The 20,369-nt window shown below is 35.4% G+C and overlaps 2 protein-coding genes across 4 annotated transcripts; both read left to right on the top strand.

Moving 5' to 3' along the window:
• Positions 1-761: 761 nt before the first annotated feature.
• Positions 762-1,897, top strand: LOC132639280 (uncharacterized). The gene is made up of 3 exons (XM_060355738.1): positions 762-865; positions 1,023-1,607; positions 1,750-1,897. Exons 1-3 carry the CDS (start codon positions 762-764, stop codon positions 1,895-1,897), a joined length of 837 nt encoding a protein of 278 aa, XP_060211721.1.
• Positions 1,898-10,969: 9,072 nt separating this feature from the next.
• LOC132640656 (uncharacterized) lies at positions 10,970-19,581 on the top strand. Of its 3 annotated transcripts, none has more exons than XM_060357337.1 (9): positions 10,970-11,248; positions 12,435-12,705; positions 13,712-13,813; positions 13,938-14,020; positions 14,114-14,230; positions 15,148-15,208; positions 15,292-15,910; positions 16,177-16,301; positions 19,328-19,581. In XM_060357337.1, exons 1-8 carry the CDS (start codon positions 11,130-11,132, stop codon positions 16,254-16,256), a joined length of 1,452 nt encoding a protein of 483 aa, XP_060213320.1. In that variant the 5' UTR covers positions 10,970-11,129; the 3' UTR covers positions 16,257-16,301; positions 19,328-19,581. The 3 variants fall into 3 exon arrangements, 2 of the variants coding, with proteins under 2 accessions (XP_060213320.1, XP_060213319.1); XR_009582319.1 differs by having other exon boundaries at positions 10,971-11,248; positions 15,115-15,208; positions 16,177-16,327; XM_060357336.1 differs by having other exon boundaries at positions 10,971-11,248; positions 15,115-15,208.
• The last annotated feature ends 788 nt before the right edge of the window (positions 19,582-20,369 follow it).

Here is a 20,369-nt window from a genome sequence, read left to right as displayed (position 1 = left end):
TCAAAGATCCTCTCACACAAGAAAGAGATCAAGTCATTCTACAACAAAGTTTGTCACCAAGAGGTAATGAAAATAAGAAAGGTAAGAAGAACAAAAAAGGAGACAAAAATGTTTTCCCAGAAAAACCTGAACAATCTGAGAAGGTTGTCCCATCTCCTATCTCCTTAAATTTACTTATGTTTAAGTTTATTATATGGAATATTAGGGGGATAATCTCTTAGGGTGCACTTGATAGACTCACTAAGATGGTCAGATTTCATAAAATTGACTTTATAGCATCACAAGAACCTTTCCAAAATAGTAACAAAGTTGAAAAGTTTAGGAGAAGGATGGGATTTGACCATTCCATCTCCAATTCTCATAGTAAAGTTTGGATTTTCTGGAATTCTAACATTGTTTGTTCAGTTGTTTCCAAAAGTAGACAACAGGTTACTTTGCAGGGAAGTACAAATAATTTCTGGATAACAACTGTTTATGCTAGATCCAAAGCAAACAAAAGAAAGCATCTTTGGCAGAAGTTAAGAGATTTTAATTCTATCATTGATGGCCTATGGGCCATTGGAGGGGTTTTAACTCTATAATGAGAGCTGAAGAAAAGAAAGAGGGTGTTCTTTTTGGATTAAGAACTTGCCTTTATTTTATAAATTGTATGGATGATTGTGGTATGACTGATGCTGGTTTTGTAGGTAATATTTACACTTGGTGCAATGGGAGAGGAGACATTGAAAGAATTCACATGAGACTAGACAGGCTTTTACACAATGAGGAATGAAGCACTATCCCAAACATCAATGTGGAGCACTTATCCAAGACTGGTTCTGATCAGAACTTACTACTGGTCAACTGTTCTGATGATAACCAACAGGTACTTAAATACTTCAAATTTCTCAATTTCTGGATTGACCAAGATGGTTTTCTTCCCTTCGTTAAAACAGTCTGGGAGACTAGAGTATATGGCAATCATATGTGGAGACTTCACCAAAAGCTTAAATTTTGGCTAAGGGACTTAGTAAATGGTCTAGAGACAGTATCGGAGATGTGTTTGAGAATGTCAAGAAATTTGAGAAGGAAGTTACAGATGCTAAAACTGCATATTTAGCTTCTGATGCTGATACCGATAGAATATTGCTCAATAAGTCCAAGCCTGAGTATATCAAATGGTTGAAAATAGAGGATTCCATCTTAAGACAGAAGGCTAGGATAAAATGGGCTGAAGAGGGTGACTCCAATACAAAGTACTTTCACAGTACTATCAAGGCTAGGAGAAGAAGAGCCCAAATCTACAAAATAAAAGATCAACATGGTCAATGGGTTGAAGGAAATGCCAACATCTCCAAAGCATCCATTGATCACTTCAGTAACATATTAACTGAGAATCCAAGGGATCTGAACTTGGACTTTATAAGAGGTTGCAACAATTTGATCAGTGCTGAGGATAACTATCACTTGATTAAAACACCTATAACAGAGGGGATCAAGATGGATATAGACTCTATGGATCCTAACAGTTGTGCAAGACTAGATGGCTTTAATGGTCTTTTTTTTTCAACAATACTGGGATATCATCAAAAGAGAGGTAGTATCTTTTGTGCTTTCCTTCTTTCATGGTGCTAAGCTTACTAAGTTTTATACTCATTCATGCTTGACTCTTATCCCTAAGGTAAATTCACCAGATTGTTTCTCTAAACTTAGACCTATAAGTCTAAGTAATTTTTCTAACAAAATATTGTCTAAAATTCTTGCTTTAAGGATTAACAATATTTTGCCTAAGATCATTTCTGAAAATCAATCTAGTTTTGTCAAGGGTAGGCAGATTACTGAGAATATTCTCTTAACACAAGAGATCATTCATGGAATTAGACCCGATCCTGACAGTTGTAATGCTTCTTTAAATTAGATATGTCTAAAGCTTATGATAAACTGTCTTGGAATTTCCTTACTTCTGTTCTTAGGAAATGGGATTTGATGAGTTTTTTTATCAAAATTGTTTATAGACTGATTTCTAACAACTGGTAATCTGTGATCTGTCAGATATGGCTTCTTTAAATCCTCTAGAGCTTTAAAACAGGGAGACCTTTTATCTCCTGCCCTTTTTATTATTGCATATGAAACTCGTTCAAGAGCTTTGACCCATCTTAATCATAATGATAGGTTCATTAGCTTCTCTATGCACAAAAAAGGGCCACAAATTAATCATCTTAGCTATGCTGATGACCTTGTTTTGTTTACCTATGCTGATAAATACTCTATCAAGCTCATTATGAAGCAATTGAAGTTGTATAAACAAAGCCTCAGGACAGGAGATTAATAAAGAGAAAACTTTTTTTCTCACTCATAGTAAGATAGACAGTTTGTATAACAGGAGGATAAGAAGGTGGAGTGGTTACAAACAAGCCTCCTTCCCCTTTACATATTTAGGTTGTCCTATATACTGTGGTAGGAAGATAATTTCTTACTTCTCTGACATTTCCAAAAAGATTCTCAGCAAGATAGCAGGTTGGCAAGACAGATTTCTTTCATCAGGAGGTAAGGTAATTATCATTAAACATATCTTACAGTCTCCAGCATTACATATTTTTGTTGCATTAATGCCCCCTGTAACAGTTCTTTATGAGATTGAAATGCAATTTGCTAACTTCTTTTGGGGAGAAAAATATGGTAAAAAAAAGTTACCATTGGTCATCTTAGGAGATCATGAGTTTCCCTACTAAAGAAGGAGGACTGGGATTCAGGAGCTTGATAGATATCTGTCAAACTTTTGCTGCTAAAAGATGGTGGAGATTAAGAATTGAATCTTCTCTTTGGGCACAATTCCTAAAAGCTAAGTATTGCCAAAGAAGCAACCTCAACTCTAAGGTTATAGCTTCAAAGGACTCAACTGCTTGGAAGGATCTGCTTCACATTAGAGACTGGATGGAGACCAACATGTCACGCCCCGAAGCATGGCCTGGGCGTAACACGGCACTCGGTGCCTGACTGCATGTGACCGAGCGAACCACATGGCTTGCTGAACCATCATGAGGCATACATGAGCGGAAATATGATGTGCAGTGCATGATGAGCTTTTATAAAACATAGTAGTCATAATATTAAATATAAATACTTGATTAAGTCATGACTGCGGATACTATCATAAATGAGCCAAACCGGCTAACCAACTCTGGAAGTCTAACATGACACTTGTCTTGTCTATGAAACCTCTAACATGAGTCTGAAGAAAACACGTAACATCCTTACTGGGACAAGGCCCCCAGCATACCTTTAGATGCAAAACTCGATAAAGAAAGATAATGCCTAAACCCCGAATGAGATGGGGCTTACCAATAAGCTGGTACGTGCAGATCCTAATGAGCAGAAGCGTCGTCCTGTAAATCCGTACCTGCATCGTGAAATGCAGGCCCCCGGGCAATAAAAGGGGACGTCAGCACATTGAATGTACTGGTATGTAAAGCAACTGAAAGAAACAATATGGAACATGGAATAACATGATAAGAACTGAAACTGAAAACCTAACATGAACATGAGCATGAGTACATATATGTATATATATTATAAGTAAAACATGATAAGTAGGGACAGCATTTCATAAACCGACACATGATATCACCACGTGGATAGGTGGAGTCTGGTACCTCGCCGGACCAGCAGAGCCCCCATACCTTGCCAGGGTATAAGGTGGTAACGTGCCTGATGGATCCATTCAGTGTAAAATTAAGGTATCGTCCTAACTGGGCGGAGCGATCCTTGTCCTACGGTGGCTACGTAGTTTCAGGCTATCTGAGCCTTCTCGGTAATTCATGCAACTCCCAAAAACATGAACATAATATAATTGGCTAAGAAGCCCATGATTTTCGTGAATTAACTTGTACTTGTCTTGTAATCATGATTTCACGAAATAACTTGTAAACATGGTTTCATGAAATAACTTGTAAACATGGTTTCATGAAATAACGTGTAAGCATAGTTTTATGAAATAACTTGTAAATATGGTTTCATGAAATAACTTGTATTTAGTATGTATGTATATTGTATCGTAGCATGAAAGTAATTATTTAATACAATTGCATGAAAACTTATAGACATATAGGATATTCATGAAATAATCATTCGTAGTCAAAAACATGCATGCAAGAACCCATGGAATACAAAATATGGATTTTCATGGATTACGGACAGATTCTCAATAATCATAATGAGTATTAAGAACACAATGATAGAATAATAACAATTCAAACATAATATAGTCATAGACATGGACCTAGGGTTATCATGAGCATAGTATAGAATAGAAACCCTAGTTTTGTAAAGTTTCATACTTTATGGATTAGGAGGCGTGGGGAAGAACAATGATGTTCCCACACGTAGATAGTAACTCTACATACCTGGTAATACTCCAAACTTGAATTAAAGATTTGAACTTGAAGAAGTTTTCCAAAAATCTTGGTTCTTGAACCTTGAGATGGGTTTTCTTGAAAACCCTAGTTTATGAACAATGATTTCTTGCTTAGATTACAAGGATATATTTTAGAATTGAGTTGGAATGATTAGAATAGGCTTACCTTAATGTTCTTGATGATGGGAGAGAATAGAAGGTCATTCTAGGGCTTGGGGGTGTGAAGAATGAAGTGAAAAAGCCTTAGAACGAAGTTTTAAAATTACTTTCGGACTCATTTTACGCTAAATTTTACGTCCCGTATAATTTGTACGGACCGTATATCATACCGTAAAACCATTCCTGTGATTTGGACATTCTGGACCAATTATACGGCTGGAATATACGGCCCGTATAATTTTTACGGTCCGTATGTTCCACCGTATAATTTTTACGGTTCGTATGTTTCCACCGTAAACTGACAGAACACTGTTTAGTAAAACGGGCATAACTTTTTGTATACAGCTCCGTTCAAGACCCATAATATACCGTTGGAAAGATATTTCAAAGGGCTACAACTTTCATCAAGGAAGTTTTCCCAAATTCCAAATTAATAAAGGGGTTACGGTCGTTTGAAGTAGGACCTTCTACAAACTCACTTGCAAACATGCCCCGTAGAGTGGCTTTCAACTTTGTTTTGCCCAAAGGCTCTTCTCATGTCTTGATTGGGTTTCAAACACCATTTATACACTACTCAAATTGGGTTCATTATACCTCCGTCTTATGAGACAAATCTTAGCCCGAATGTACGTGGTGTTACACAACATCTCCAATATTCTATTTTGATGGAATAACTGGACTCAGTAAGGGTCCCTTTATCAGATGATCAATCCTACAACCAAACCTGGTAATGTTAAAGTCAATCACTTTTTATTAAACCAACAATAGGATCTGGAAGATAGTTATCTCTCTTTACCAAGAGACACTTTGAATCTTATCAGGAGTATTCCAGTTGGCAATGAGAATAAAAATGATCAGGCAATTTAGAATTTGAATAGCAATGGAGCTTTTAGCTGCTCTACTGCATTTGAATTCCTTATAAACAAGTATGTGGCTCCTCCTATTTATAAGTTCATTTGGACAAAAGAAATTCCTTTCAAGGTTTTCTTTTTTACGTGGAAACTTTTAAAGAAAATCTTCCTTTGGATGCTAACTTATCAAGATTTAACATTAATAAGGGTGCTAGTTGTTGTTGCAGGACAACATGCATTGAAATAGGAAACCATGTTTTTTGTACAAAGTGAACTTGGCAAATCATAACAAGACCACTGGGAATCAACATTACTGGATCTACTGTCCAAATAACCCTATGGCAGTGGTGGAGACAACAACCAAGGAACATAATCCATAAATTCCTTCTACTTATCACTCCAGTGATAGTATGTTGGGAACTTTGGAGAGCAAGGTGTACTAAAAAATTTGAAAACAAAAAGACTACTGCCTCTAATGTATGTTTTCAGTCTTTGTTTCAGATAAATGTGGCCATTGGGAAGAAATTCAAATTCATTGATTACACATGGAAGTGGAGCAAAGTATGTTTAATGGCAGAAAACTTCAAGGCAGTGATCACAAGCAAGATGATCAGATGGACCAAACCAACAGGCAACACTTGGAAGCTCAACATTGATGGAAGCTACATGAAAAACCAAAACAAAGCTGGAGCTAGAGGCATTGTTAGGAACAGAATTGGGAACATGGTCATGGCCTATTCATACCCAACTCAATTCTGCACTAACAATTACAGTGAAGCTTATGCAGCTCTAATTGAAATTTCTTTGGTGTGTCAACCATCCTTTAGAAGCTCTTGAAGTGGAATTGGATTCCAAACTTGTGGTACAGATGATAGAGGGCAACATTAAACTTCCTTGGAGGATACAAGGCATTATTGAAGAAATTAAGGCAAAGATGACGCACAAAAACATCCCAGTTAAGCATTGCTATAGGGAAGGAAACGAGGTAGCAGATGCTTTAGCCAAAAATGTTACACAAATCCAAGTCCCAAGAATTTTTTTGAATGAAGGAGACTTGCCCAGAGAGGCTAGAGGTCCACTTAGAATGAATAAACTCGACCTCCCATCATTCAAAAGAAGAGTTAAAAAGAACTCAGGCTGGTGCCTTGAACCACTTTGAGGTTTTTCTTGTGAAATGCATTAACTACCTTAAGTTTCAATGCATTAGTATATATGTGTAAGTTCTATGTATAAAAATTGCAAATGATAGTATTGACTGTCCTAAAAGACAAGGAGGTAAGGTACCATGTCCCCCTCCATTAGGATGTAATTATTTTGGAGTCAATGGACATGGTAGGGGTCTAGCCAAACCCCCATCATCACTATGGTGATGGTTTTTGGTTTAAAAAAAAAAAGATCTTTTTGTAGACATCTTAAGGGAGTGCACTCTTCATAATTTGGTCATGTTTCTTAATTTGACTAATCCATGCATAATACTTGGTGCAAATGCTTCTCTTTCAAAGCCAGATAATTGATCACCCACATAATATTTGTGTAAGAAACTACCATGTAGACAAAATCCACTAACACATTAAAGAACTTAGGACGTTAGAGACAATTTTGAACACTCTGGACCGCTTGAGCTAACCTTTTACATTTGTTCAGGTATTCAAAAGTTAATATATGTACATAAACACATAAAATCTACCCTATACATACACTGCAATTTTTTGTCGAACACCCTCCCCACCCTCTAAATCCGCCCCTGTATACACGAAGTTAAGTATCTATCTATGTACTATGCCAAACTTAAACCATTAGAAATAGAGGAATTGGGGGAAATCACTAAAATCTCTTCATGCATGAACCCTAGCAAACAGTAAAGACAAGAAAGAACTTAGGAAAACACACAGAGCTTAATTTTTTCAAAATTATAGAAAGTGATTTTAGTATATAAAGATACTCCATACATGAACCCTAAATGATGATTTAAAAAAAAGAATAAAAAAACTAAAACCCTAGCAAAAGGTTTAGCAGCGAGAGGGGATTTGATGTTTTAGGGAGAATACTGCTCTAATTTGTTGTGGTGGGGGGAGGGGGGAAATACGCAGGTTAATGGGTTCTAATTTTAAAAGAGGGAGACAAAAATTATGTGCCGGAAATTCTAAGCTAGCGTTTGGCCATAGATTCCCAAACAAAAAAAAAATGAAAAAATCTTATTTGGGCGAAGTTAATTTTAGATATGTTTGCTATAGTTTCAAAAATATTTCACTCTAACAAAAGTGAAACATGTCATATATACCCATAAGTTTTAAAAATATCCAACCGTGTAAAGCAAATATCCTTGATAATCTCAAATTATGCAGAACCTTCATGTTCATTGTCCATTATCACAAACCATAATTCTATATATAGATAAGTTTGGCACATAATTAAAATTCTTATAACGAGCTGGATAATTCACTATTCTAAAATCATAAATGGTATTTTTGTAGCTGCTGCTAATAACTCAATTACTTGCTACTACGATTCGTCAAATTACAATTACCTATAAAGATCTCTAAGTGCAAGAAAAAAAACAACGGATAATAACTAGATGGTGGGCTTTTTTATCAAATACAAAAGTTTGGGACAAGATTTAAATTTTTTAAAAGAGTGAGCGGTTATATCTTGGACCAAAAACAGGTCTGGAGAAGATTTTGAGATTTGAAGATTTGATTTCCAAGATCTCCCAAAATTCTATGGCTAAACAGATATTTGAAAATATATTTTGAAAAATTGCTTCCAAAATCTATAGCCAAAAGGGAGCTAAGAGCTTGTTTGGATGGAGCTTTTACTTCCATAGAATTTGATGGAATTGGGTCTCTTGATTTAGTTAAGATTATTTGTTCGGGTCGGGTTAGTCCGAAAAAACATACATAAGGGCGAGTTTTTTTAATGGGTCATTTGCATGATTACCCTTCAAAGGCACTAGTCTTTAATTTTTGCCCCTTAAATTGGTGGTCTTTAATTTTTGCCCTTTTCCTAATACCATGAGGTTTGGGGTTCGAACCACGGCTCAGTAAAAAAAAAAAAATCGCAAAGCAGAGTTTTGAATGCAGAACTCTCCCTGCAGGCAGAGTTTTGCCTGCAAGCCCTTGCCTTGCGAATCCAAACCTCTGCCTTGTGAATTTTTTTTTTATTGAGCTGGGGTTCGAACCCAAAACCTTGGGGTATTAGTCGAAGGACAAAAATAAAAAACCACCAATTTGAAGGGCAAAAATTACAGACCAGTGCTTTTAAAGGGCAATCCTCACAAAAAAATGGGTTGGGTGTTTTAATTTTGGCCAATAAGAAGTTGTCACGAGAAATTTAAATAAATATTTTTTTAATTCAGCATTGACCATTAGTTAAAGGGCATAAGTGAGCCAAAAAGGTGAGCGGAGGGGTATTTTTAGTCCAATAGATAAATGAAGGATATATTTAAACCTTTTTTGATAGCCAAAGGTATTTTTGGCTCTTTTCTGCATTTCTAAAGATACTAGTTATAAAACCCCGTGCTATGCACTGACCCAAACATAGATAAAAATATTGAAATCAGTGGATACATTTTTATGAATTTTGGGTTGGTAATATAAAATAAGCTTTATTAGTATCATGAAAGTATAAATATCGAGTACGTGATTTTTAAATAACTTGTTTGATATTTATTTAAAACTCCCAAAACACTAAATAATAACTAGGTACTCTTCAATTTTTAAGATGAAATTTAGACACAATGCATTAGAAAGAGTGAAATTACTCCATTAGTACCTTGCTGGATTCAAATTAAATCTTCAATTTGCTTTTAGTTCTTGTGTAGAAGTTCGTTAAGCTTTGTTCAATTTCTCAGATCTGAGTGCATTTAATCAGATCTGAGTGTATTTCTCAGATCTGAATGTATTTTATTTTTTTGTATTTCTCAAATTTGTCGGGAGTGTATTCATCAATTTTTAGTGTAAATACAGTGTTACGTTTTCTATTTTCGCATATATCCTGAAGGAGATTTTTTGTATTTTTGCTTGTATTTTTCGAACTTTTGTTATTTGAATACAACTGAATTGAATACAATGTAAAAATAACTACGAATAAATACATTGAATTGAATACAGTGGAATATCCCTGTATTTTTTTTAACTTGTGTTGTTTGAATACAGATGAGTTGAATATAACAAAACAAACCATATGACAATAAATAAGTAGCTACGAGCCGTAATTAGCTAAAGTATATTTATAGCTTGTTAATAAGCGTCCAAACTATAGATGTTTATGTAAGTTTCACTTAAATTAATAACTAAACAAATCATACACCGTCACATGACTTTATCTAAAGCCCAATCTAGTCGACCATTAATCTTAATGTTGAGGTAGTCTTTAGGGACAACATCACTGAATACCCCTAAAATATAAAACATTTACCCGCCCATGCTCCCTCCCAAATTATTTTCGCTTCTACCCCCACCGACTGGAAATATTTACCCGACATACCTCTCGGCCAAACCCATTCCTTCGTGATATCATTACAATATATTTATATATCACGATGGTATCATGGAGGACTAAGAGAAGGACTGAAACAGTCCTCCATGATACCATCTCAGTATATTTATATGCCATGATGGTACCATGGCCCTGAGGAGTGTCTCATTGAAGGACTGAAGCAGTTCTTTATGATACCATCACGGTATATGTATATAAGACGGTGGTATCATAACTGGGGGAATTTCAGTAAATATTTTTGATTTTTTTTGGCATACGAAAGTAATGGGATTATAAGCGGGTAATTATTTTGGTTTGAGAGGGCATGCGTGATCTTTCCCCTATTTTTTTATTCAATAGGTGGAACGAGAGACATTTTTAAGCTACTCCCTTCATCTCAAAATGCGTATCACCCTCACTAAAAGTATCTTTCTCAAAATATTTGATATTTTAGATGTTGAAGACAAAATTAACTTTTTTTCCCCATTTTATCCTTAGTAATATTTTTTCTTGACAGATGCGGATTCAAGATTTAAAATATATGGTTTCAATTTTAAGATTGTTAGCATTGAACCCATTATATTTTTAAACTTATGGGTTTATATCTACAATTTCTTATTACAGTTTTAGTAAATTGAGAAATTTGCAGGATTTCCCTTCGCTGGGGTGGTCTTTAATATTTGCTCCTCAAATTAGTGGTCTTTAATTTTTGCCCTCTGCCTTTGCGAATTCTGCTTTAGGCCTTAAGTTGCCTTAAGGCAGAATACAAAAGTTAAAGACCACCAATTTGAAGGGCAAAAATTAAAGAACACCCCAAATGAAGAGCAATCCACGCAAAAAAAAGAATTTTTACTCGTACATTTAAGTTTCCAATTTTCTCTATTGGAATCGTGACTTAAAGCCTGTTTGTATGGGCTTTTGGCTTATCCCTTAATATAAAACTTATAAGCCAAAAGCCATAAGTTATTAATTTTAACTTTTGATTTATTTTTATTATTTTAACTTGACAATACTTTTTTATTTTATCCAAATAATATAAAAATACTTCAAAACTATTCTGATTTAAAAGCGCATAAAATAAGTCAATCCAAACGGGCTGTTAATATTGTGTGTGTAGGGTCTTAGTTGGTGCAGTATATAAATTTCCTAAATTTTCCCTCTTATTCCCGCCCCGTTGATTCAATTTTGTTTTCCCTCCTCCTTTCTCTCCATTATTTCCCTTCATGAAAAGGGGAAAGAAATAGAAGAAAATGGTTGGAGTGAATAATTTTGCGAAGACAATTTGTTCAATTTGCTATGAAGATCAAAACCCTATTATCGAAGATCTCCAATCCGTTACTATTTGCGGTCACGTTTTTCACGAACTATGGTTAGTGTATCCCCTCATTTTTATGAAAATAATAATCAAAGAATTTTATTGGGTTTCCTTGCTTATATTCCATTTGATTAAAAATCAACCCTTTTTTCTTTTTCACCCAGAATTGCTACCTCATCTTGTTCCGATTTATTTATTTTACTTTCCTTTTCGGTCCGTTTTAAAAAATATCCCTCTTTACTTTTTTAGCACCTCTTTCATTCTAACTTTATCATGTCATGATTAAGGTACATTCTACGTTTGTTTAATTCAAAAGTAGTTTTTTTTTTTTTTAAAACTCCGTGTAAAGTCAAAACCAAATAAACAAATTGAAATGGAGGGAGTATTACACTTGATTAAAAATCATTTGTTTTCACCCTTAATTGGTAGTTGTTACCCTTGTGCTAATGGGTTAGTTTATGGTATACAAATTTGTCAATTTCTTTAAGTTCTATGTTTAGTTTCTTTCTATTGTGAACAATGTTTTCCTTATTTTTATCCAAAAGGGAATATTTTTTTTGTTCCACTTATGAGCTGCAGTCCTTTGTTTTTATCAACTCTTAGTAGGGATTTGGCCATAGATTCCAAATATTTTCACTTTATTTGGAATTTATGGAGTTGAAGTTGAAGATGGAGTTGTATTTGGTTATATCTTTTGCAAGGAATATTTGGAATGATGTTCATCCTTGAATGTACTTAAATACAACTTTAACAGTGAAAAGTGAGTTGGAAAACAGGTTGTAAGTTTTTTTCCAAATTCAAGATACAAATTCAAGTTGGATTTGGAATTTTCACGGCCAAATAGTGTCTTTCAAATAAAGTGAAAAATTATACCATAAAAAGTGAATAATTTTTATGGCCAAACGGGTCCTTAACAGTCATGCATTGTTGTTAACCTTTAATACTAAAATTATCACCAAACTATTCTTCTGCACCATAATTCTACACTTTGTACAAGTACTTTATGTTAGTTGCTTTTATAGTCAAGTAAACACTAAAAGATGATCAGAGAAATGATTTCCTAAGGTAAACATTTTCCTTTAAACCAAATGTACCTTTATGCTTACTTATGGGAAAAAAAAAAAAAAAAACTGTTCCCTACTTTAAAACAATTGACTATCTGATAGAGATAGTTGTTGTCCTTATCTGATATATTTGTTTCTGTTTGTATGTTATGGTTGCAAAAAAAAAAAAAAACCAGTCTTCAGCAATGGTTTGAATACTGCGCAAAAAATGTGAAAAAGAAGAATTGTCCAGTTTGCAAACAGGCTTGTTCAGAAGAAAATGCAACTAGGCTTTATTTCCAATCTATTGGCGATACAAATGATACAAGTCTCACCCAGAAACCTCGCGATTATGAAGAGGATCATCGGGAATTGAGAAATGAGGTCAAAAGGTTGGAAGGGAAAGTTTTACGACTGACTTCCACTTTGGAAAAACAACTGAAAGATCTCAAAGAAGTCAATGCAGAGGTAAATAGTTCATCTTGCTATCTCTTTATCTCTCATGAATACAGAATATAAAGCTGTCGAATGCTACGCAATTGCCTCATGCTTATTCTATTTACGGTATTTTCTCAATTTGATGAGATAGAAAGGATATATATGAGAGAGCTCTGGAGTCACGAGTTGCACATGGGTGGGTCTGTTAGTCTTTTTAACAGTCTGGTCAAAAGGATGAAACTTGCTACATTTTGGATACTTAAAGGATTTCTTTTGTTCAGCGTGGTATTTTAAGGAAGTACCTTAAGTTCTTGGTATAGTTCAGGGATGTTTTTGGCCAAAAACTCGAGGGCAGGGATAATCTATTGTGAGGTTCTGCGGGCAACTAGTCAGATACATCAGCCTTACCTTCATGTAACAGATACAATCTACATTGCAAATATCATACACAAAGTTGCCAGCTAGAGAAAATATAATTTTGCAGAGAAACTCACCATGCTTCCCTGTAGCCCTAATATTCCTCACATTAGCGAAAGATTTAGAAACAAATTTTCTACTTGATTTAGAATCTAAGTATGGTAATCTCCTCCTTCAATCACCAAACAGCTGAGTACTTGTTTCGTGAAATCATCCATCACAGAGATGAGAAAAGTCAATTTCTTTCCAAGTCTTTTTGCCCATAGTTGACCAAATGAAAATGACAGAAGTTTGATAGATATAAAAATTCGTGAGTTCCATGAAGAGTTCTATGTCTACAGATTACATGTGAGGAATGAAATATACATCTTCCGTATTTTAGGTTATTGTTTGGCTAATGATTGGCAAAAGCCTCATTTTTGCTCAGAACCAAAAGACACGTTCTTAGGTGGAATAAGCATGGCTCTAGTAAAGTTGAGAAGAATCTGGCACCATCAACTAAAACTAAAGATATTTATGTGAGCATATTTGGTTCAAACTTGATCTGCGCAAGACTTTATGTCATCACGTTTTCATCTCAACTAATTTTGTAGTAATGGGATTTATTTTTTTGTTTCAGCTGTTCACATGCAAGGAGGATTTGAAAATGGAAGTGACTCTAAAGGATGAAGCTGTGAAACAAGAGGCAGCCATGCAGCAGTTGCTACATCTTAAATCCAAGGTAGATATTCTTTCCTCATGATGTTTTGCTAGTGCATCTATTCATGCATGCTTGTACGTAATTCTTCTAGGTGGTATATATGTAAGTTATTAGTTACTATATTCTGGGCAAATTTGTGCTACAGGAGCTAGATCGATCAACTTTGGAGTGCATAAGGCTACAAGATAGAAATATGGCTCTAGCTAAGGAGCTTGCAACACTCAAGTTGTAAGTCAATCATATTGAGGGCAACAAGTAGTTGCATCCTTATATTAGATTTACAATAGTTCTTTTTCCCTTTTTCTTCATGGTTTACTTCAGAGTCTGCGATTTTAGCTTGGAGGAAGAAGAGGTCTTGAAACTTGCTTCATTAGGAAATGATGTCAATAGCAAAGAGACAATTGATGTCCTGAAAAAATCATTGGTCATCCGTAACAAGTAAGCTTTTACTTTTATTTAGGAAGTTACAGTTTTCAGCATGAAACTTCATATCTGAATGCTCTTCTTTTGCTTTAGAGATTTTTTCCCCTTGTTTTTATGTTGTAGATATGATCCTTGGAAGTTCATTCGTGGGAAATCTGAATTCTAAAAACTTTGATATATTACACTGAGTTTCCTCTCAAGCTCGGGAAAATTACTTTCTGATCTGATATTGGGGATAGGCCATGTAGATAGAAAGTTCATTCGGTAAAACGTAAGCTTGATGAGCCTAGCAACTCTACTAAGAGCCAGGCTTCCTAATTCTACTTTATGAGAAGGAACAGTGATTTCTGTGAGGAAATTGAAGTTATTGAACTGAAACTTCTAAATGCAAAAGCAAAAATAAAAAATAGTTCTTGTACATTATGCTATATGCTTACATATAAAGCTCCAAAAGTAGTTCTGTTTCAAAACAAATGTTGGCTTCTTGCTGCTTTATAGGTAGTTACAGGGCAACTTTTTCTATGTGGATTAGTTAAGTAATGAGTTTTATTGTTTTGTTGCAACAAGGTTGGCTATTATGTAGCTACATGTTGATGGAGTATTATTATTCACTTGTCTATGGAATGACATCAGTGTGATGCTAAGTGTTAGGCTTGGGTCTACAATGGAAATCCTTTTCTTAATCAGATCTTTTTTCCTAATTCACTCCTTTGATATTTTCACCTGGCAAAGGTAGTTTCCAGCTCTTTGAGCTGGATAGTTTGTCATTCACAATGATCTCGTTTTCTCAAGCTCAAAAGCAATCTTTATTTTCTTGATCTATTTTTATCAAGCACAGAAGCAATCTCAATATGTTAACTCTAAGTTTGACAGAAAACTTTATTGCATTTATCTGGCAGAAGTTACAAAGAACTAATGACCAAGTGCAACAGGCAAGAGGCTCGTTCTCTCAGGAAACTTCAGAAAGCTAAAGAGAAGAAAAATAAGTTGAAGGTAAGTTTCCGACGTCCTAAATGAAATATGGTATATTACAAAATTTGAGCTTTGAAAGTGCTTGATTGTGCGGCTATTTATAGGTTAGGGTCCAAGAACTTGAGATGGCACTTGAAGGAAAAGATAATGAAATTTTGAGAATGTCGAAAGCCTCCAAGAAAAACTACCAGGGAAGTAAAGAACCAAAAGTTGACAGAGATTCATATGAGAATCAGAATAAGGCACCTGCTGAGACAGAAGAAGATTTATGCATGGTAATTGGATCATGTGATGATTTATCTAGACCAAGGAGAAAAAGAAAGTATAAGTCTAAGGATAGGATTATACTAAACACGGCAGAAGATATTATAGCTAGCAGTCTTCACAAAAATAATCACAACAAAGACTCTTCCATGAGAAACAAAGATGGAGGCACTTCAGAGACTTCCACTTATCTGCATGAAGTAGCAAACCAAAACTTGCATCAATCAATTGGCCCTAAGAAGGCTGTCCATGATGGAAGTCTAGTGCACGGATCAGGAAATAAAGATGGAACGTCAGGCTCAAGGAATTGTAGTAAGAAAAGTACAGAAAACATGCCCCCTGTGATTATTCTTGATGATGATGATACTGACCTTCCACCTCTAGATGACATTACACAGCACCAGCCCTCATTTCACACCAGGAAAGAGACTTCTTCACCCGTTGTACTTGCCCAACCAGGTCTCTATCTGCCTCATCTTGATGTTAAAGTGTTGTTTGTTCGAGTGATGATAATTTACTTCTACCAAATGATCTTATCCGCTGATTAGAGAATGCTCTTAAACTTGATTTAACCCTTAATTAAAAGAATTATGTCAATAATTCATTTTCCTAGTTTTTACTTTTCTCTGCTTTTGACTTTCCTTGGGGGAGATTTAAGTTCATTTAGGAAAACAGAAATCAGTTAACAAGTACTTGTTTCCTCTGACACTGAGTGAATATCCCAGGAGACAGCTGCTTTTCTGGTGGATTGTTAGGTCCTGATGGGACTAACTGGCTCTTGGGAAAATGGTGTAAGAGAAGGTAAAGGACAAGGGATCTGGATCACTGTCTTGAGGACTGCAAGGATCAGGTGCGAGTGCCGGTGATTTGATTGCTGTAAGAGCTGATTGTTGGGTTTTAATTCCGTCATTTGCTTATATGTGCTACATGTTTACTGCTCCTACTTTTCCGTTACATTTGCTAAGTAAATTACTTGTACATTTGCTAAGTAAATTACTCGTGTTAGTCTACAGAGTTTACCATGGATCTTCCCAAACTTCAGTCTTAGCTCAGCATCAACACTCTTTGAATAACACTCGTTTTCATTATTGACACTTCTTGATCCTTGAGGATGATATCTTTCTACAACCTTCCCATGCAATAAATGAATTTTGTTATGGAATTTCCTCCAGGAAAAATTACTGTAATTTGTTGTTCTTTATTTGTTAATTTTAAATCACATATTAGAGACACTCATCTGTTCTCCTCTTGGCAAGCCATAATATCAGTTTTTTGCCTTTCTACTTCACGTTATATCCCCTAGAGTCAAGCCACCGGAACTATTCACATTTGATGTCTGTGGGGTGATGCTGTTACTATATTGTTAAAGGTTATTTTTCCATAACACCAGTTGTGCCATGTATGTAAGATACATGTCATGGACGAAGGGGTCCTTAATGTATAGCGGTCAAATATTTTGGTCCTTCATATGTACTCTTAACACACACGATCCTTAGTTTCTTATCAAAAAATGAAAACGAAAATGATGCTTAATGTTTGCAAAAAATGGACACTTTTACTCCAAAACCCTAAAACTAACCAAACTCCTACAATCTCACTTATGTTGTGAAATAAGAATAATATGGAATATGGTGTAGACAAGAAATGTTGAGAGGAAGAGAGAACTTTTCTTAGTTCTTCAAGTGTATCTTCCATGGGGTTAAGAGTGCCCTATTTATAGGATACAAAATACATCCAAAGGTCACAAGAATACATCCCAAAAATCACAATAATTAAGTGACAACATGTATTGAAATGGTTTATTAGATAGAATATTTGGACATCCGCATAAATAAATATGTCCACAACATCCCCCCTTGGATGTCCATTATTAGATAACGTGATTCATTGAAACCTTACTAAGAAAAACCAGTGGCAAAAAATCTTAGTGAAAGGAAAAAGAGTACTCATTTAGTAATACGCATTGCAGTTGTTTCATTAAAAACCTTACCAGGAAACAATGAGAAAAAACTTTGGTTAAGGGAAAAAGAGTACATCACATATTTTATCCCTCTAATGAAAATATCATGGAGATGATGCATTCCAATCTTGTGTATCAGCTTCTCAAATGTTGAGGGTGGCAATGCCTCAGTTAAGAAATCTGTCAAATTATCACTTGAATGAATTTACTGAACATCTATTGGGATAATACATATTTTCCTCCGCTGGACTTGTCCAATTTTTCTAGAAGAACCTCCAATTTTTATCTTCATCAATCCAACAAACATTTCACTGCACCTACCTATGTTGCTTGGACTCTCGCAAAATGTTGCCGCACCCGTGTTGAATCCTCCAAGAATGCACTACATTCTACACTCACGCGTCGACATTTTTGAAGAGTCCGAGCAACATAGGCACCTACTTCATATAAGAACCCTTTACTCAATATTTCAAATTCAACTTGTTCTATCATTTCTCCCCTTTCATTTCTCCCTTTCACTTTCAGGTTCAAGAAGACCCATCTCCACCATTTATAGCTAAAGTCCATTACTCACCTCTCAGATTCAAAGATCCATCTTGACACCATTCAAAAGGCCTAATAATCACATATTTCATTTCCTGGCTATTGTCTCTAGGCAACCTTCAGATTCAAGAAGACCCAACAACCACTAATGGTGACCTTCATCCTTTAAACAACGAAGCTTCTTCGAGTGGTGTTTGAGGGAAAGAGATCAGAGAATGGACAATGCCATGGTGAGACCTTTGATGGTGGAGTAGTGGATAAAGTGGTGGATAATGGACACAAAAGGAATAGAGAATAAAGAAAGAATGAGAAAGAGGGGACAAGATAAAGTGGCACTTGTAGTTCACTGCTATACACAAAACTTGGTTGTCTCGTAGAAGATGGTATGTGTACCACTTCAAACACATATAGGAGGTCATAGGACCCCTGCAAAGTTCAAGTATATAATTGAAAATTCGCAAGTACAAAGGAGATTTATGTATTATTCCAACATCTATTTCACCGTTCTGTTGAAGATGATAAGTGAAATAATTTTGGTGAAATGTGATTTATGCTGTCTCCCTTTAATGTATCATCATTTCAGTTGAGGTATGCATGCAATATTGTCTTCAAACAATGTTGTTAGAATCTCCCTTTTCAAAGAAAAGCCATACATTTCTTGAATCTGTGTCACTTGACATTTTTGAAAAGAATTACTCCTGCCGTCCTAATTTATGTGATGGTGTTTGACTGGGCACGGAGTTTAAGAAAAAAAGGAAGACTTTTGAAACTTTTGGTCTAAAATAAGTCCTAGATATTTATATGGCTATAAATCATCTCATTTTGGGTAAAATAGAGATGTTAAAGTTAATTGTTACTACTAAATATAAAAAGGTGTCAATCTTTTTGGGTCTGACTAAAAAGGAAAGAGTGTTACATAAATTGGAATGAAGGGAGTCTTATTATGGGTCCTTGATGCTAAAATTTATCTTAACGCTAAAGGTCTTGAATACTATACAAGGAAATGAAGTATCAAGTCGGGATTAAGTGAAAGCCATAATTTCCCTTCATCATTATTTCGATGAAGGATTGGAGATCGGATATTTAACCTTGAAACATCCACTTGATTTGTGAAATAGTTTGAAGGAATGATATGACCACCTGGAAGCTATAGTATTACTGAGAGCTTAATATGAATAGATGCACTTTGGGTTACAAGATTTTAAAACTGTGCAAGAAACTCGATGTAGTGGTAGTATTATTGATGCAACTCTTTTACTCCTCTTTTACTCCATGAGTGTTTGAAGTATTTCATTTATCTACTTGATTGCTATTTTTTTATGAAACTGTTTTAAGACTAATGCTAAAGGTAGTTTATTTCTGTACTTTCTCAGCATGACAATAGTGAGAGTTTGCCATCATTCAAGAGATAAAAGTACGACACCAAATCAAGTAGTTCCCAGTCTCAAAGATGCTTGCGAATATATAGCTTCGTCAGAAGGGCCAGTTTACCTCCTGTAAAATATCCATCAAAGATGTAGGGAATCCATTCCTTGTACAGTGTTTAGGCGTTTCATTTTAGCAATCTAGTTATACTGCCATTTGATTGATTAGTTTTTGCTCGATCAATACATATTGAAAGTGCATTCTTTGTGGTTTCCAAGGTAGTGAAATAGTTTTCCATGCAAGCATGCACTCCAGTTTTATAGTTGCTTACTACGGGAAGGTGCTACTTTGTGTGTCGTGTATTTGTGTTAATGCTCCATGGTTTTGCATTGACAATTGGGGTGGGGGTGGGGGTGGGGGGGGGTGGGGGGGGGGGTGTTGGGCAGACCATTTCGTATTTAGCCGACTTTATAGTGCTAAATTTGCCTCAATTTATTCGTAAGATAAGTCTTGCATCTCCTACCTAATGCAATTGATCGACCCAACACTTCACTTAATGTAGCATGTCATAGTTCTCTTACTTTTGCCCGACCAACTGTGCTCTTCTGATGGATGGTCCAGATTTGCACTTTTTGCACACTAACATGGAGACATGGTAGGGACGATCCCTGGACTCTTTGGTCATTATTGTGTAAGGAGTAATGATATTCACATAAAATAGTGGTTGACTGTACATGAACATAAACTAGAAAACTTAACAGAACTCTCTTGATATGCATTTCTCATTCCATCGGTTGCTTGCTACCAACTATATACTTGAAGGGATGATTCTTGCTCATCGGATGAACCTGCTCAGTCGAGTCCTGTGCTTCTTCCTTGCTACCTTTCAACCTCCTCCTCCTGCTTCTTATGTTTTATGACAGATCTTGTGTTCGTTTTTTCCCCTATGTTTTTCTCTAGTGTCATAGTCTTTTACCTGTATGGAGAAAGTAATTATACACCCTTCCTATTCTTTTGGTATTCAGTTGTTCGTTTGCTGTACTGTAGAAA

The sequence above is a fragment of the Lycium barbarum genome, chromosome 5 (genome assembly GCF_019175385.1).
Source record: "Lycium barbarum isolate Lr01 chromosome 5, ASM1917538v2, whole genome shotgun sequence".
Lineage (NCBI taxonomy): Eukaryota > Viridiplantae > Streptophyta > Magnoliopsida > Solanales > Solanaceae > Lycium > Lycium barbarum.
This window is presented reverse-complemented; position numbering and strand designations above follow the sequence as displayed.

What these genes read in the sequence shown, in the direction of transcription:
- LOC132639280 (XM_060355738.1), top strand. Translation starts at nt 762, where the DNA reads ATGAGGAATGAAGCACTATCCCAAACATCAATGTGGAGCACTTATCCA. An exon ending in GTTCTGATGATAACCAACAG is followed by an intron (nt 866 to 1,022) that starts GTACTTAAATAC and finishes TAAATGGTCTAG; the next exon opens with AGACAGTATCGGAGATGTGT. An exon ending in TGTGCTTTCCTTCTTTCATG is followed by an intron (nt 1,608 to 1,749) that starts GTGCTAAGCTTA and finishes TCTTGCTTTAAG; the next exon opens with GATTAACAATATTTTGCCTA.
- LOC132640656 (XM_060357336.1), top strand. Translation starts at nt 11,130, where the DNA reads ATGGTTGGAGTGAATAATTTTGCGAAGACAATTTGTTCAATTTGCTAT. An exon ending in TGCTACATCTTAAATCCAAG is followed by an intron (nt 13,814 to 13,937) that starts GTAGATATTCTT and finishes TTTGTGCTACAG; the next exon opens with GAGCTAGATCGATCAACTTT. An exon ending in CGTTGTACTTGCCCAACCAG is followed by an intron (nt 15,911 to 16,176) that starts GTCTCTATCTGC and finishes TGAATATCCCAG; the next exon opens with GAGACAGCTGCTTTTCTGGT.